Here is a 19,540-nt window from a genome sequence, read left to right on the forward strand (position 1 = left end):
TTACCAGCTTTGAGAACACTTTCATGATCAATCATTATAAAACATATCATATATATTATTCTGAAATGGACCAATGAACAATGAATACTTTTACTGTCGCTACTTTAACTATATTTTGATGATAATACTTTTCTACTTTTACTTGAGGAACATTTTGATTGCAGGATTGTTCCTACACTCTGGTACTTCTACTTTTACTTAAGTACAAGATCTGAGTACTTCTACTTTTACTCTAGTACAATATCTGAGTACTTCTACTTTTAATCAAGTACAATATCTGAGTGCTTCTACTTTTACTCAAGTACAAGATCTATACTTATACCACCTCCGTTTATAGCCTAGGAAAAAAACTATTAGAAAACGAAGGCTAAAGCTAACGTTAGCAGATAGTGACAATGTATGCTAGTTAGCTAGCTCAACGATTCCTTAAATAATATTGCGACAGAAACACGTTTCAGTGCACATCACGCTCTGCCGCTCAGGTCAGGGAGCTCTGCTCTGAACACCTGAACGGCCCGTTCTAACCAGTAGCGTGGCGTGGGGAAACATTTAGGGGAAGCCCATTTTTTTGGGTTGGGGGGGGGGGGGGGGGGTGGTCAATAACGTAACCAGATGAGTGATTACAGCGCCCGGTATCATTTTACACACATTTGTATCACACAGATGCAGGACTTGCACACGCCTGTTATCTAACCGACAGGTCCGCACGCAATCTCCAGCCGAAACTCTCTCGTCTTATTAATTTAAGCATTTTCTTATTAATTTATGCAGACACACCCCCCCCACCCCCCCCACAAAAAAGAAGCATTCATTCACAAAGTAAATCAGGAGACCTTTAAAGTTTTACGTTCACATCAAAGTATCAGTAGGCGTGTATGAAACACATGAATTCAAAAACAATTATGTACAGAAACATTTGCATGCGATAGTCCACCTTCTCTTCCCTTCTCTTCCCTTCCCTTTCTAACACACGGCAAGTGCAGCAACAGTCCTCGTCTCTGTAATTAGCTCAGTCCGTAGTCCAAAAGTAACTAAAAAATATAAACAATCTCATCTATTCAGGTGATCGATTGGATGGCAGTGTCCAATCAAGCCGCCAGCCGCCTCTGAAGGGAAGCCAGAGGCGGCTGGCTTCCCTTGGCATGGCCCTGGCCAATCACAGGTTGGCAGGGGCATCACGTGGGCCTCATCTGATTGGTCAATCCCTCAATTTTTTTTCACCAAGGGAAGCCCGATTCAGAGGGGCGCTGTTTGTTTCACTCTTCGTAAAATACTCAATGAGAGTGGGGGAGAGACGGGCCGGCAGCAACACACAGCAAAGGAGAATTATCGAAAACAAAACAAAGTATTTTTATTTATTTATTTAAATTATAACTACAATCCGAAAAAACAGAGGAAGCCTGGCTTCCCTTGGCCTCCGGGAGAAAACGCCACTGGTTCTAACAGTTGTTCACCAGCGGTCCAGTCTGTGCCACAGTGACTCCGGACCGCACTGTTAATATTAACGAACGCACCCATAGGTAATGTAGCTATTAAGCTAGACCATCATCGCGGAGCAGCAGAGCCTTATTATACATCCATGAGCGGAGCCGACAGGCAGGAAGACTCGAGCACACAGCTCTCGCTTCATTATAATATATATAAAAATAACACCATGCGTGTCATGATGGCACATAACAGCTCGCGGCCACAGATTACTCCGGGTCCCAGACCCCCCGCATACCCCACAAATATTTTTATTGCAGATCTACATGAATCACACAAACGACCTATTTTGGATTCAAAACGGCGAATTTCGCCGAAAGGTGACAAGTTTGCATCCCTGATATATACATACATACATACATACATACATACATACATACATACATACATACATACATACATACACACACATACATACAATCTCTCCACAGCGTTGTAATGACAATAAGCCAATTCAAATAAAAAGGTCTATTTACTCAGAATTTCTTTAACTGTTTAGAACGTAGTGTTATCTTATATGTTATGTTAATCTATATATAATAAAGTCTATACGTTGTATTAACTGTTTTATTTGTACTGTATGTATTGTATTATAGAAGTATTTCATTTGGCTCAGGTTATGTGTCTATGGAAAAACACTATCTAGGTACTATATTTTGTTCATTTGAGTATCGGTCAGTGTCACTGGAACTTACTTATTCCATTCCCGTAGAGGCATGACTACTCCTTTTTCTCTTTACATACATATCAGACAATACAGTCAAACAGAGTAACTGTTTAAGATAGTTTGCTGTCCATATATAAAATAAGGATTTTCCAACCTGTGACCTGCAATGACACGGTACAGAATGCCTCCTGCCTCCTCGCCAACCTATTTGTCAAGTTGACCCCTCGAGCACTGAGGGCCCCCTTGAGAGTCTTCATGCAGGCCGAGGGGATTAAATCAGAAACTCAATGATTCTCTAAAAAGGTCAGCGCTTTCATAGCGTTTTCATTCCATCAGAGCCTTGAGGTTGAATAACTCAAGTCCTCACCAGCACCAGCACTGTGCCACAGGAGGGTGAGGAGAGACTGCGGTTGGCGGAGGAACCACGGGAGATTGGTTGAGGGGGAGGGGACGGGGGGGAGGATCAAAGTGCTGCAGCCTTTTAGACCTGCTGCTGTTTGCTCTCTAATGTGCTCATATGCCACCTCTCTTTCTCCCACCTCTGCCATCTCTGCCATGGGAGGGGTTTCTGCCCTCTGACGCAGCACACACACACGCTCGCTACTGTCAAGCTGTGCAGGAAGTGGCACTGAGTTGAATTAATTAAAGGGTGAGAAAGCCGGGGTGGTTGAGGCGGAGTACAATCTGGTGCTCAATGCCACTTGAGCGCAGACTTTTTGAGGACTTGAGGGACCTGGGGCACTTGGGGACATTTTTGTACGTGTTGTTTTAGAGCCAGACGTGTTTATGCGAGAGAGGGTCACCTCCTATAAGTCGTGAAATTACATTTTGACATGCAATCTGAGGAATAACCAAAGAAGAACTCAGGTTTGTAATGGAGCCAATAGGGCTGTAGAGAAATAAGATTGCAGATATCACCATTTTTATGACCTAACACAAAGATATTGATATTTTGCCAAGCCCTAGAGCCAGTTAGAGATGCAACTAATTGTCAATCGACCGAAAAATAAAACTATTTTGGTAATTGATTATTGGTGGTGTTTTGTATAAAAATGGGCAAAAATGCTGTTTTACAGTATCCTCTCCAATACGTAGATTTAGTTATTTTCTCTGTTTTATATTGTAAATATCATATTATAAAGTGAATATCTTTTTTTTTCGGGTATACCACCTTGGATTTTGAGTAACTGGCATTGACACTTTTCACACATTTTCTGACATTTTATATACCAAGCTATAATCGAGAATATATTTGGCTGATTAATGGACAGAAGGGAGCTTTTTCTTGTGTGCTGCAGGGGTCTAAAAGGGGTGTTGCATGCTGTTCACCCGGCAAAGCCCCCTGAGACAAATGTGTTATTGGGCTAATAAAATATGATTGATTGATTGATAAAAGTTAGTAGCTGCCCTAGAGCCACTCATTTTTTATGACTAGCAGATTTGAGTCCTGTGGGGCCACACTGGCTGTAAAAGATAGCACAGTTTTATGTTGTCTTTTGTCAAAGGCCTAATTATTAATAACAGAATACTATATAAAACACAATAGGTGATGTGACAGAGACATAAATCCGGGTGGATTACCACAGTGACGGGCTAATCCTGACAAATACATGTATCTCACTGTCATGCGCGCAAAAGTGTAAGTGGAAAAATTATGCAGAGGAATAACAAATCACACAAACCTGAAATAAGAGGATCCCTAATTCCCAAGATAGAAAATCTAAAAATACAAAGGCAGCCTTCGCAACTAGAGGCACCTGACAAAATATAACAAGCAGAGGGATGACACGTTTGACAAAACTGCAAACAAACCTCTCCCTCTGTCAGCTGTGAAATAAGAATAGAACAAATAAGGCAGCTGTCATTAATCGAGCTACACATGTTCCTCTGTGACAGCCATCAACACACACACACATTTACAGATTCACATACACGCTGACAATCTAAAAAAATCACTTTGACTCACGCAGATGAAAGTGTAGATACATCAAATTAGGCTGGCACAAAATATGAAGTTAAGGCAAAATACTAATGGAGCAAAGATGGATTCTCAAACAGCAGGGAGAAGCAAAGCGAGGAATAAAAAAATGGGCTTGGTCTAAGAAAGTCTCTAAAGATCTGCAGGATCCTGCCACACACAGAGCTCTCTGGCTGTGGTGAGGCACACCCAGGTAGAATGAAAGAAAATCAGTTTTGGTTGAGTTTCCTCTTGCAAAACCCACACTTGAAATGACCCGTGAGAGACTATAAATCATTCTGTGTGATGCCAAAATTAATGATTCCCCCCGGCAGATCAGAAATGGTTTATGATGCGGTGTATCTGAGAGGCTGGTGCACCCTAGTGGCGACTCCTGAATCAAGTCCTGCACACCCACTGCTATTCTCCTTCACTGCTGATATTGGGTGAAGCTGCAATGTCAATATTTCATTTTGAAATCCAGCACAGCAGCAGTGAGCGAGCTTTGGATGACCACCGTGCCCTGCGTACCAAAACCCGCCGCCATCCACCTCCAAAATGAAAGCAGAAGGAACATGACACAGCCTCGTAATCCAGGTAATGGGGAGACAGAGGCGGACCTCAGTGTGGAAGGAGGCGATAAGTGGTGGGAGAAGAGAAGAGGGACAAAAGGAGGCCACAGCTCCCAGTCCTTTAGTGATAACAAGAATTCAAAATTGTAACACGACTGAGCCTGGCGTTTCTTCTTCTTATTTGCAAATTAAGTGGGTGAGCTACACCATGACTGATTTCTGATTATTGACAACCCTCAAGGGGAGTATCCAGTCCTCTCCCCCTTATTTTCCTTACGAAAATATGTTTAATTTCCTGTGTGTGATTTGGGATTAGGGTCTCTGCTTACAGTGGTACAGTGAAGGGTTAAGGGAGGCTGTATTAGCACAATGAGTCCATGGGGAGGACAGCTACAGACGAGGATGTGCGAACAAGACTCATTTAAACCAGGTTTAGCACACATTTCTGTCGGCTGTGGGATTTTCTTTCGTGCAAATGTGACAAGACTCCCGGACTAATTCAAATCTTGCACTCTTTATGAGTTCAGTGCAGGGGGTTTACCTGTGAGCTTCTTCACGGGCTGCAGCCTGACACTGATGGTCTGGTGGGTGAGCAGCGGGGAGGAGGGCAGCGAGCGGGACACGCCCTCCATTATGCGAATGTGCTGCATGCCCTCGGTCATGGAGATCCGCGGCACAGCGTAGTCTCCTTCAAAGGCACAGTCGCTGTCTAAGCTGCCACCTGCAGGATGGGAGGGAGAACACGATGAGATGCTTCACTCTGCTCTAACAGTCTGACACTGTTGGGAGTCAGTGTCTGCAAAAAAGCACAGAGACTTCACTTAATTTAACTATGTTAAGAACTGATATATATTTAGGTATAATGTCACTGATGTAGACTTTTCAATATCCTTCTGCCTTGATTTATCATGAATTAATAAGAATAACATGAGATATTCTGCTGATACTTAGTGAATTGCCATAATCAGATTAATAGTTAAAGAGGCCCTATTATGCCTTTTTGGGTTTCCCTTTCCTGTAGCATGTTATATAGGTTTATGTGCAGGTAAGAGGTCTGCAAAGGCTCAAATCCCAGAGTCAACACCAGAGGGAGTTTCTCTCACACACACACACACACTCTGCCTTAAATGCCTCCATTGTAGACATTTGTTTACTTCCATAACATAGTGACATCACTATGTAACATTTGCGCTAAAGGGATGTTCCATCTCTTAGCAGTTAACCAAGGAACCAACCTTTTCACCTTGTTTCAGGTGAAATTAGATATTTTTGGAGAAAAACAAATGTCACAGTAGAGGCACAAAATCCAAATATGAACCTATAGTATAAATGATCATAACAGGGCCCTTTAACATATTTGTAAATAAACTGTACTGTAAGTTACTCTAGTTTGATGTGTTAGGGCCATTTGGATGATTATCGGTATAATATCAACTATTGTAATTATTTTTGACCAGATTTGTTTTTTATATATTACCCCATGCCTGGGATTTTCAAGATATTTTACTCTATGATTCACAGAGGTTGTGTTTTGGGCTACAATATTCCATTATTAGTGATTTTTTGTCTATAAGATATCGGAAAACAAATCAGAAAAACCACTCACATTGAACAAACTGAAGCAACTTAGAACATAAACAAATGTGTGGATATGAATACTCTGACAGTACCTCTGACTGGTCCATGCATTGCATCATCAGTATCGGGTGTAAAACGATTGGCGTGACCCAGTAGAGAGAACAGCCCTGAAGGCAACACGTGCCGTTCACAGTCACTGTAATAAACTACTGCCTACCGGAGCTCACTGGGCCTCGTGGTAACACAATACCCAATCATTTTAATAAACAAAGGAGGATTCTCTAACCATCTGAAATATGTTTAAACAAACTAGAAAAAGAGCCCAGTAATGATCACCAAAGCACTTTTAATTCACAAAAAAAAAGCTTTCACAATGAGCCGTAATTACAGACGGAGCACAACAACCCATCTCTATCACTTACCCCACCCATTTTAATCCCTTTCTTCCAAAACCAAAAATTACAAAAATTAGGGCTTGAACTTTTTTCAGACACTAAATGTCCCATCAGCCAGCTGTCTGCAAACACAACATCCATTTTGTGAATCAGCTCTGGCTCATGTCCCTGCAGACGGAGCTGTAAAACCAACTGGTCAAGCAACAGTGTCGCATCAGACGGCAGCCGCCACGCTGAGACGTGAAGCCATTATCAGAAACTAATCCGTGACAAGTCCCAGAGGAAGCCTGTGTGACGGTTAGGATGGGGCCAGTTGTTTTAATGCAAATACACTAGTATAGAAAAAACAAACGCACACACACGACTATCTGTGGCTCCAGAAGTGCTGGATGCAGTCCATCCATTCACTGGGGAATGTCAGTGCAGAAGCAAAAAACAGAAGCCGGAGCAGTGGTTACATCCCCGAGCATGGAAATTCTCCTCATGCATGCAGAGCCTACCGTGAATACCAAAGGGGGACTTGGTATTCCGAACAAGCATACATTATTTATTCATTAAGGTAAGGAAATGTAAGTAATCTTCATTGAAATTAATAACCCTAAAATCTAAAGTGATACTACATATGAGGGTTAGTGGGATCGTCAAGTAGCATTGGATAATGGTCGTTTAACATTTGAGTCTGTTTCTCCCAGTTGAGATTTTTTCATTGCTCAACGTTTTGACAAGGAGCCCGAAAATATTTCTAGAGGTCTCCTTATCGCTGAAACGAACAGATCTGATGATTAAAACTGGTAGAACATAACTGATAAAGCAGTTTTATGTAAAAACATCAGTGTTTTTCAGATGCCGTTTGCCTGCAGCTAATGTTTGCTTAGCTAGTTTCTCTTAAAACTCGAAATGAAATGTAGTCCAATGACAAAGATCCTTTATCTGGTTAGATAATTAGTTAAACACGACCATATCTTAAAAGTGTATATTATAAATGTGGTTGAAAATGAGATAAAAAGTCAATTTATCAGTTTCTGGCAGACAACTACGATGTTGACAAATGCACTAAAGGGGGTGAAGCCATTACAGGTTACCACATGCAACTGGGTTGTAGCTCAAAATGACATATTTCCTTGGGTATAACATTTTTTTATTGTGACAATGTTACGTAATATACCTTTTAAGAAGGTACAAAATCAAGCACTTATTGGTACGCAATCTTGACTCATGCAAACAGTGATGTTCAAGGATGAGAGGGAGTCACACCTTAGTGGTGAATTCAAATGAAGGAAGCGATGGCAGTGTTTTATATTAGACTTTGAGAAGAGACATGTTTAAGGGCCACTCATTGCATACAAATAAATGCAAATAGATACTCAAGGAAGTGTTTGACTCAAAACATGCAGGAAGAGGTGGAGGGAAAAAAAGGCGACGTGAAATTATAATTGCCCAAAAACATTTCCTACCAAGCACTCATATTCCCCTTGTTGATAAACACCTTTCCCCTAGAAGTAACTCAGATGTACAGGCAGGAAAATAAAATGAATACAGTTCCCTCCTCGTAAATATAACTTTGTTTCCAGTAGTCGTAAAGTTTTCTGCCATAATATAAAATACAACTGGCAAACAAGGCCTCCATGGGTTTCTGCTCTGGAAACATTAAGAGAGAAGAAATGGAGTCTGGAAAGAGAGCGCCCAGAGAGAGGTATTACAGGAAATGAGAAGGTAAAGGTGGCAAAGAGAGTGCACGCTGTTTCCTAGAATCTCTGCTCCTCGTTCACTCACATAATACACACCCACGCCCGGTACGGCTCAGTACACTGCGTGATAAGCAACAAAATAGACAAGTTTTGGTGAGGTGCTCAGATGGCTTTTGCAGGCAATACTATATTTCATGAGGGGTAAAGCTCATATTACTACCAATAACTTTTTTCTTTTCTTTTTTTGGAAAAGAGGTTTTCTTTATAGAATTTTTTTTATTTTCCTGTCAACACGCTCAATATTAAAACATTAACCCATTCCAATCCCACTCAACACCATGGCACACATACAGCTACCTCTCAACTTGCTTTGATAGATTTTTTCTACATAAGAAAATAGAGGGGCTGTATATTGGTTGGGAAATGTGCCCCATTTCCCTTGAAATTTAAAGAGTAACATATTAACATGGGATATCATTTTTCCCAGTTGCAATATGACGTTTCTTTCTCTCCACAATTGTTCTGCTGAAGGTTAGTGATTACATTTCCAAATAATTGATATACTTTGTTTTGCTGCCCTATACTTCATTTCATTTTATGGTTATAAAGCTCTGAACATTTCTACTTTGATATTTGTTACAAAATTATGATGTATGACATCTCCATTATCTGATTAACAATTGTGGTCATTAAGGAGATGCGCTGAGGCTGAACTGATGTAGCCTCTTTGGGGTTTAATACGTGCTGTGATTTTCTTCTATTCTTGTAATATATATATTTATATTCAATGTCTTTTTCCCCCATGTCATTTTGAAGTGATTCCCTATTGTGGGTTCAGTTGTAGTGTCTACACTGTGAGAGTTCTTGCGGTTTGTCACATAGAAAATAGTTAGTTGGTTAATTTAGTAAATGAACCATTATTGCATATATCCCTTATTAACTTTTATGATGCTGCTGTTACTAATATATAAAAAAAATTACATCAAAAACAGATTTCAGTTTTCTTACCTTGGCCGATGTGGCTCAGGTGAGGGTCTAGACCGGGCGAGCGGGGGTCTGCCAAGTCCTCGCTCCCGCCATCTGCAGAGGAAGGGCAGAAAGAGAAAGATAAGGAGTGGGCTCTGTAGTTCTGGAAGGGTGACGAAGGCGTCAACAGAAAGTCCATCTCCTCCTCTGGGATCAGCCAGCTGTCGGCCCGCAGGACCCCCAGCATGCTGCTCACACACAGACCCTCCGCACCCTTCTTCTTTGGGACCAAGCGGCTCCTTATGGTGAGGAAGGAGGACCGCTCAGACACACTCCACGTCTTCCGGCTCCCCATTGTTAGACTAAACATCCATTTCCAAGGTCTGCCCATGCAGAAAACAATGTATTTGACATTACAGCCATTGTTGCATGCAGAGAGTCCTGTGGTTGAGCTCACTGGGCTCTCTGCTTCAATGAGCGAGAAGTAAAACAGTGGGCGTTTCCCCACGATAGATTCACATACGCTTAATAATATGAGGATCAATTACGCCCAAGGGAGCAGGCAGGCAGAATTAGCCACAGTGGATGGAGCTGAAATGAGCGGGGGGGGGGTGGGGGGGAGGGGGGCGGCATCACTGGCCAGCAGAGTCCGTGTCATCGGGGGATTGTTTCATAATCCTGTTCGAGTGCGGAAGGATCTGCTGTAAAGCACGACAGGCCAGCAGAGGAGGAACACATGATTTATACTCAGAATCAAAACCTCCCACTGGAGTAAAGTGAGCTAATAATAACATCTAAACTGTGAGGATGCATGAATTCTAGTCCAAGCCAGTGGATGGATTTTTGGGAGTAGATAAGTCAAAGATTGTTGCATAAAGTAGAAAACACTATATTAAAGCAAGCCCTTCCATTGTATTTCAATCACACAGCTCACTATAAGCCCAGAAAACCCAAACATGCACTCAATTATTATCTCTCTCATCGCAGACTAACACAGTGTGCCAGGAGCCACACAGCAGGGTAGATTGGATCGCTGGTGGACGGATCAAGCTTGTCGATGGAAAGATAGAATAAGCCTTGGGGCATGATTGTGTGAGAACTGGGCCAGCCTCAGATTGACACTGATTGTGGAATGGAGTCCACTGCCGAGGATTTATAGGAGTTTGCTTCGTGACCTGAGCCACCATGTCAGGAGGCTTCAAATGAATAGGCATGCCAACAAAGTGTGAAATGTTATGCAATCAAAACATGTCATTTGGGAGTGTTTTTGAGAAAATGTCAGCAATTGTTATTCTTGGTGTTCTAACAAAAAACAATAAATCCTGCTGCCAAAATGTTCTTTACTTGTATGTTCAACAACAGAACCCACCAAAAATAGCTTCTCACCTCGTATAGTCGATGAGCCATATCATCTAGTAAAATCAATGTTGTGAAAATCGATACGTGCTTTGAAGATGATGCGCACTAGCTATGAGCGACGCTTGCACACTGAGCCATGAAAATCAAGGCATGCACACATGAAGAGTGTGATGTTGTGAGCGGAAAGCTCAATGATGTACAGTAATAGATGTTGCACCCTTGCTACGCTCCTGCAGCGGATCTGATGAACACCTTAGGTGACGTTTGAAGCGGCTCGCTTGTCATCAAGCCAGTCGAGTTGCTGGAAATGTCATATCTGGAGCGTTAATCATTTGAATGAACAAAGGACAATAAAGCTGGAGAATTGGATACAATAGATCAGACAATTACTTGGTACTAATCTTCTTAAGGTGTGTGGTGATTTTAACAGTACATCTGATTGTGACACATACTGAATTACAGCTTTGGTGTGAAAAAAAAAAGCTGGACATAAATCAATTTAGTCAGGTTAAATTACATTCCACCCACAACATGACAATTCTGAGTGTAACCTCCAATTTGAATAACTCTGTTGTTGAGGTTTTGGAAAAATTCCACACATCACCAATGTGCTTTTACCTCTTTAGTGCCTATTTTCTCTCAACTACCATTTATTTTCAGGCTTAGCAAACACGTCTTTGTACTTCTTTTATGTACAAGAGAAAGCTTCTTTTCTGCTGTGCAGATTGCTCTCTTGTTACAAGCGATCGCAGTACAATGCCCTGCCACACAGATCAATGGCCTATTGAGCAGGCAACACGAAAGGGGAGGACCTACGGTTGACAGAAGACACAGGCGTGTTTTTCTTCCCAACCGCAGAGACAAACAGTGGACATCATTCTAGTTCCTTACAGAACATCTATCAACAACTCGGTCAACAACATCACAAGAATACAACTGAACTCGGTAGTCGATTCCCAGTCAGAAAAGACCATCTGCACTTTGTAACCACATCCTATTCAGCTGGAAAATCAAAGCTTTGCTCTCGCTGAAGCTAAAAGACCATGTCCAAAACCCAAGAAATAATGGTGCACTTACACTGTTGGCTATTCTTTGGAGCTGTAATGCCACGGTGCTGTGTTAGGATGTCAAAGGAGCAAGCCAATTTCGCACTTGGACAAAGAGTCATTATGAGAGAAGTAAGTGTGACATCTGATAGGGATCCCATGGAGCATGGCGGAGAACTCTACCATCATTATCGCCCAGACTGACTTTGATGAACCTGCTGGTGTTCTCAGTGTTCAATGTGACCTCGCCTCTAAAAAAGGGCTTCTTTCCCAAGGCACTGTCTAGGCGTGATTGCTATAAAGCGGGCTCCTTTTGTGTGATCACCTTTGGTAAAAATAGAAGAGAGACAGCTAAGTTGTCACTAGTTGCTCATAGCGGTTTGATCTTCATGTCCAAAATCTTGGAATAACTACTCTGAAGGAGAGTAGCTGGAACGAATTAGGATTTGAAATGGATTTGGTTCTTTTTCTGTGACTGATTGATCCTGTCACACTAATAAAATAAACTAATAGACTCGCCCCAAAAAGTTCAATCGATGCCCGTTAAAAAAGCCAGCAAAGGAAAATTGCAACTGAGGCGTATAACTGAGACACATCCCTGATATTAGGAGCCAAGAAAATAACATCCTTCAGCTAAATGACTTCCCTCACTGACAGTCTATGATTCTGTGTGTGTTACGTTCACTTCCTTGTGGCTTTATTTCTTACCTTACTGATACTGTGGGGCCTTAATGATGCTGTGATGCCAACTTGTTGTCAATGTTCAGGAAGCAACCCCTAATTAAACACCTGCACTATCCATGTCAACGCCAACTGATCCCCCATTCTCTAAAAATAACATTCCAGGTTAAGAAAATATCTTCTATGAGTTGTCATGAAGACTCTTCATCCTTTTTTTCACTTTGTAGTATTTGACCATTACAGAAATCCTTTTTGTACTTTGCACACCTTCAATGCATGACGTCTCCGTAGACAGAATGATAAATAGTTGTGTGGGTTTGGTGCAATGAATGACTCATTTCTAATAAGGTGCACTACATTATCCTAGAACCCTATTTAACAACTCCTTCTCTAGAGATTTACATTTTAAACTTCCTAGAATCCATATAAACCCTGATGAAATAGAGGGATCATGTGCGAGCTATAGGATGATAAAACACAATGACATTTATGCAGCACATGGTTGCCCACACACAAATAAAAAATGGATGTGCGTACCATACATCACATGGAGTGGTCGTGTGTGAGCAGGGGTACTGAGAGTCATTTATAAAAAAAAGAAAAAAAGTTTGAAATTGGAAAAGGTAAATGCCAACGAGTGGTTCAGTGTGCTGCTGACTATCGAAAATTATCTCTATTTCATATCATATTAAACTAAATATCTTTATATACATTTTAACATGTTTACTTAGACTCAAGAAACTAGGATATACATAAATATTTTCATTATCTTCTGATATTTTGTTGACCAAACAATTAACCAATAGAGCCCATGTTAAAGTCTTTAAAACTATTTGTTTTGCCTGATCACCGTTCCTGCTGTCAATCAACCAATCCATTCATTTTCAAACCATGTATGCAAAATGTTGCACTGTGGGCTTGTTAGTTTGGTCCCAGACAAACACTGTGCTCCTCTGCTTTGACATTCATTTAGGTTGGATTTAATCATATTCTCAACAAAGTGGAGCATCTTAATGAATCACATCACCACAGTGAGCTGCAGTGAGCCATATGAGAGCACAGACATCTGCTCAGCTGTACAGTTGGCAGACATCTTCATTAGCATCAGCTTCGGTGTAAGCTAACACACACACAAACAGTCTTTTGTCAGAAGAGTGCTTTCTTCTTATGACTGCAGTGATCCAGCTCTGGGCTACCACAGGAAGTGGAGGGTTTTGATATCCTGCCAAGGTATAACAATAGGAAACCACTTTCATCCAGACCACAACATATACCCGTGTAATGTATATAGTGTACAAACACACAAATACATACATTAAGAACCTTTGAACAAGATGAGACCACAAATGTTTTTTTCAACCAAGTCAAAGAGGGGTTCTACTTTAATCCTGAACAGATCTGCTAAACTTTAGTCATCTGAACTTTAAATTGTATGAAAAAATTGTTTTGGGTTACTAACATTGAGCAAGGCAAGGAGCCCACCTATGGTGTGGGATCAACAAGCTTTTCAATCATAGTTGAAAGGCAAAATGAAAATGTGAAGGAAACACAGCAGGACTGCAAATATTCCAGATATAGAAAAACAAAAACACATCAGTCATAGAGCAGCAGCCAGATATAATAGTATATTTCTATTAAAGCCCCTGGTTTCAATAGGTTTTTCTCTATAACGTACACAAACTCCAGTTTAAAGGTCAAAAAGTCTAACACCTCCATGGCTATAATCATATCGGAATTGATGGATGTAAACACTGTTAACATGCTTGGGTATAATGTTTTGTTGACATTAAAGCATTAGAAAATAAAAAGATGAGTAGCATACGGTTGCATAACGAAACGCAGTTGTAATCAATTTCAGAAAATCTCGAAATAATAAAAAAACTATTGTAAATTCTCTGGGCCTATAATGTGGCCGGAAAATGTGACATCAGGGAAACATTGTCAAGGCGCTAACTGTTTTAGCTGTATTTATACATTTCCAAAAGAGAATCCTGTCAACTCCTAAGCAGCCTCACTTTACAGGGAGGACAAACGGCAGCAGTTATTCAGGGCTCCCAGTAGAGGGACAATACGTTATGGACCTTAGTTGTTGTGAGTCTGTGGGGAGAGCATAATGCAGGTGGGCTGAGCAGAACAGTATGAAGGAGAGTGAGAGCGGGAGGGGGAGCAGAGGCAGCAGTTTCACAAGCTGTTAACTGCGTTTAGGACAATGCTCATATCGGCTCTGATTTAATGCGTGTATCCTACTCTTTTACAAGAAGAGCATTAGAGCAAAGAAACTGATGTACTGTGTGGGAAGCAGACACTTCTGAATGCTTCTAGTGCCTGATGAATAGTTTAATTATACACAGAAATAAAAACGAATTTCAAACATTAAACTGGACTTGTTTGAACAAACTAATTTAAGATATCAAGCTTTTATAGTCGAGTCTGTAATCAGTAATAAGTCACTAAACACCACCTGCTCAGTGCATATCGAAGAATGGTTAGTTTAAGGTACTAATACCACAGGACAAGCCCATAACTAAGAGAAAAGTATTCAAAAGGACATATTTTATTGACATTTTCTTCCTAGCGCCATGCAATTATCTACAAATAGAACTTTAAAGCGTCATGATTAGCCTTCTGTATTTGTGGTCCTGTGCAAACTCCTTTAAATAACACAATGTTATGTTGCTACCGCATACGGGCGGTGGTGGCGAAGTCCATAGGGACTTGGCTTGGCAACTGGAAGGTCACCAGTTCAAGTCCCGGAAAGACCAAGTGCTACCGAGGTGTCCCTGAGCAAGGCACCGTTCCCTACACTGCTCCCCGGGCGCCGTACATAATGGCAGCCCACTGCTCCTAACACTAGGATGGGTCAAATGCAGAGAAACCGTTTTGTTACATAGTACCTGTACTACGTAATGACAATAAGTTGAATCTTCAATCTTCAACACGGGATTCAGAATTTGGCAGCTTAACAGCAATTACACACAAGCATATGGTGCATTTTAGACATTTGGCTTATTTGTTTGAGTTCTCAATAAGCTAAACACAGACGTTACCTCTACCTTGGGAAAAAGATGTCTTTAAAGTGGTCAAAACACCCGAGTCATAGCCAATGCAAAGACTATTTAAGATGTGAATAATTTAGATCAATCTTTTGTTGTGGCTCATTTGTTCTCTGTGCATATTGGTTTACATGCCCAGAGCAAAAAGTAATTTAATGGCATCTTCCAATGTGCCAAGTAACAGCGGATGTAATAAAAGGAGAAATGTCCCAGTCATGCACAAAGCACTACAGAGGTATCTCTATTGCTCCTGTTGTTACATAACTGTTAGTTATCCCGTGGCAACAACAAATGCTAATGCAAGTCTTTTTTTAGCTCATACTACCGCTGTTGCTGCTCCGCTTTTCCTAACCTCACCTGTGTACCCAGTTATAATATGACCTAAATAACACAATGTATTCTAGTGGGGGACTAATAGGCTTATGTTGGTTATGGTTTCCACGTGTTTTTACTAAAATAAAAGACAGCAAATGTTGTAAGCCAATATTAAGCATATTCATCAGTCCAGTAAAGCCCTTCAAATGGAATGTGTAAATAATTATTACATTGAAATATTTAAGTTTCAACATTGAGAACAAAGTTGAAATGTTGAAAAAAAACAAGTTATGAGACTAAATCTAACTACCGGTACTAGCATCGGCGTATATAAATACATTTGAACTTAATTGTCAAAATGCAGAATAAAACAATTAAAAAACTCCTCTCAATGTTCCCTTCTGTCTGGCCCCCTCTTCCATTATTACAATAATAAAATGTTCAAAGCTAGACTAGCTTTTTTATTAGCTATGCGGATTGCAGACATATGTGCATTGGTATTTATGTCAGCTGATAAGAATCAAGAAATATGGAAAATATTTGAGGTAATTTAGAAACAGCATGTACAATATTGAATTTGTATCATTTGTCCATGGTAAAACATCCAGCTTAAGAAATACATTTGAAGGATCCCTTTCTAAAACATTTATTTTCATTGATTGTTGAAAAAAGAAAAATATCATATAGGATATCATTTTTGTTATTTAACTATAAACAGTGTTGGTTTGGCTATAAAAGAGAGTATCTATAGTTCTGTCTTTGAGATATCTCTAACAATTATTCCTGTATGATGATGTACCTGTCCCCCCCCCCTCCCCCATGCAGTAAAGCCCCGGGCCTATGACCCTGACCACAGAGGTATATGTGGAGGACATGGAGCAGCACGACGGTGGCGCTGGGCCAGAGTGGTGACGCATATGAGAGTAGCTGAGTGCGTCAGGCACTGGCTGACAGCACCACAACTCAGCAGTGTCCTGGATGGATGGAGGTGTTATGATGGAGGAAGTAGGAAGAAATAGAGAATGTGTGTGTGTGTGTGTGTGTGTGTAACAAAGAGAACAAAAATAAAGGGGGAGAAAGGAAAGAGTGATGTTCCCTGACTCCTACACTGCCATCCGATGTCGAGAAAAGCTGTGTCGCAGCACTGAGTGGGTGGGCTTCGTTTGAAAAAAGAAATACAAATAAAAAGCTAGTAAAGAAGAGTCTGGGAAAAAAACTAAAAGCATCTCCTACCTTCAGTCTGACACATCAGTGGGGTTACATCACAGCGTTCTGTGATGGAAAGCATGCAGCACAAATAACCAAACGGAAATGTAAGTGTTATAGGGATTTTTAGCTTTGGCTGCCTTGAGACTTAGAGGGGGCGCTGAGGATGAGCAGTGACATAAAAAGCTAGTATGGCTCTTGGTCTGCCTCTAGGCAATCCACTGAGGAGCGATGCTTTTGTTTCAATCCATTTTTAATCCCAGACAATCACACACAGAGGGACCACAGAAGCACACATGCCACCTGTACAACCTCCCACTTAATTTCCCCCTTGAACGTTCCTCCATCACTTTTACAAGCAACAAGAGAATGATAATGCTCCTTAATTTTTATTTAGTTTTAAGCCTCTTTTTGCACATTAATACACAATCCCCAAAAAATGCTTATCCCAATCTCCCAGAGCCCGAAGTGGTTTCTTTACCGTTTTAATCAACAAACAGCCCAAAACCCAAATGAAAATAGTTGGAACAAAAAAAAACATTTCATAAGTGAATACATGATGATGATGATGATGATGAAATTAATGAATACAGTTTCAGCTGTTCATTCTCTAAACCCCTGCCCTTAGCAATCAAATGTCTTCACATGCTGAAGTGGACGCATGAACCACTGTTAGGGACTCTGGATTTTATAGATTTTTGAGGGTCAAACAAAGGACAAAAAAGGACAATGGAGCTAATGTTAGCTTCATTAGCTAGCTAGCCAAAGCAGATGAAATCTGCATGTGATGGTTTGTCGTTTCAGCTGTACAAATCGAAAGTTGCTGCCTATAAACAAGAAGCCTGCTTTAGTCTTTGCTTTTTGAAATCAAGGATCCTTAGCCTTAAAAAATACTTAAATCTTACACCGTGATTACTGTTAGTGTTCTACAGTTTCTTAGTAAAATTCAGGCCAATTTCAAGCATTCTTTAAGATGTACATTCAAGCTTTTACAGTACCTTACAGCCATAGTAAATGACATATTTATATAGAGTACATAGGATATACAGCATGCTGATTATGCACTACTTATTTACATTAAATCAGATGTTACTGTGCCATAAGCAACCAACATTATGTTTAATCGTGACTTCATCCTACAGAAGGGTAACTTCTTTAAGTAATACACAACAAGGTTTCATGTTTCAGAATGTGTGCCCTATTTGTACTAGGCATGTTATACAACCTAAGTATCAAGCAGTTTCAATCTGTTAACTAAATCTGTGCAAGAACAGAAGGCTTGACCGGCTAAGCATCAGTAAGTGTTTTAAATAAATGAAGAGAGAAGTAAACATTTGACAGCATGCTAGGCCGACACCATCATACTGCATCTGCTGTCCAGGAAAAAGCATCCGTGGTTATTCTGTTGTTTCGCTTAATCTACACACCTCAGGCTGCAGCATAAGAAAAGCATCACCTCCAGTTCCTTTTGACCTCTGGCTGTCTACAGCGAGAGGAGGAGCGCCTGCGACTCCAGCTAGGGTTGCAGATGTCTCTCTCTGCACCGACGAAGAGTGTTTAATGAGAAAAGGTTGGGATCCTGATAAAGTCACACAGGGCGGCTGAGAAAATAAGAAAGCTCCTGCTGCAGTCGGTGCTTGTTTATTACAGTGGAAGATATTTACTGCCTTTTAAATAAATGCCTCAGTCAATGACAGCGATTACCATACAGCAGCTTAAAGATGAAAACCGCTAAATTTGATCCTTATTCCTGTTGCTAAGGGGCCTCTTGGGATTTGTACGCTTCACAACAAAAACCTGAAATGTGGAGAAGTTTGTACCACACCCTAATCTGCTCTCCGCCAGCTCTGTTGAGGATGAACTCATTCTTAGAGGATCATTCAAGGATATTTTCTAATGCTGAAACCCATGAATACTAAACTGTGAGGAGGTGTCATCACTGTTGTTTGCAACTCTGTACCCATCACTTATTGCAAAGTTATGCATTAGATTTGCTCTGTAACAAGGCAAGACGCAACAATTATTTGTCCTCTTTACCTCAGCCTTTCACAAAGAACATTTTGACAACTTGATGGTTAGAAAAACAGATACCTCAAAAGTTAGAATGCAAAAGTGAGAAGTCTTGCCTTAAAAATACAAAGCTAAATTCACGTTATACAATTCAGACCAATCACATTATATCATTCATACCCATCACATACAAGGGAAGCGCTCTATGCACTTTCAATGACACAACTGAGGAGGCTGTGGCTCCGTGGATAGTGTGCTGGACTTCGAATCAGGGGATAGCAAGTTTGAGTCCCACTGCAGTCAGCATGTCGTTGTGTCCCTGGGCAAGACACTTCACCCCAAATTGCTCCTGTGGGGATTGTCCACAGTACTGAATGTATGTAAGTCGCTTTGGATAAAAGCGTCTAACAAATATAATGTAATGTAACAGTAGATTAGTAGACGATGCCACATTTAAATTCTTCTCTCGCAAATTCAGACAATTTAACTTTACACAAACTGCCTGCAGGCTGTATGACTAATGAAAAGTGGACTCTAAAATAAGTAATGTTTCAATATAAAT

At 40.7% G+C, this 19,540-nt stretch overlaps 1 protein-coding gene across 6 annotated transcripts in view; it reads right to left on the reverse strand.

Annotated features, from left to right (window-relative positions):
* Nucleotides 1–19,540, reverse strand: part of tanc2b (tetratricopeptide repeat, ankyrin repeat and coiled-coil containing 2b) — a 148,868-nt gene that overhangs the window by 70,594 nt on the left and 58,734 nt on the right. For all 6 annotated transcript variants that reach the window (XM_034120017.1, XM_034120015.1, XM_034120019.1 and 3 more), the window contains 2 exons: nucleotides 9,351–9,422; nucleotides 5,223–5,402 (listed from right to left, as the gene is read on the reverse strand). In XM_034120017.1, coding sequence (XP_033975908.1) covers nucleotides 5,223–5,402; nucleotides 9,351–9,422 — 252 coding nt within the window. The remainder of the gene's footprint in view (nucleotides 1–5,222; nucleotides 5,403–9,350; nucleotides 9,423–19,540) is intronic.

This window comes from Trematomus bernacchii, unplaced genomic scaffold (assembly GCF_902827165.1).
Source record: "Trematomus bernacchii unplaced genomic scaffold, fTreBer1.1, whole genome shotgun sequence".
Taxonomy (NCBI): domain Eukaryota; kingdom Metazoa; phylum Chordata; class Actinopteri; order Perciformes; family Nototheniidae; genus Trematomus; species Trematomus bernacchii.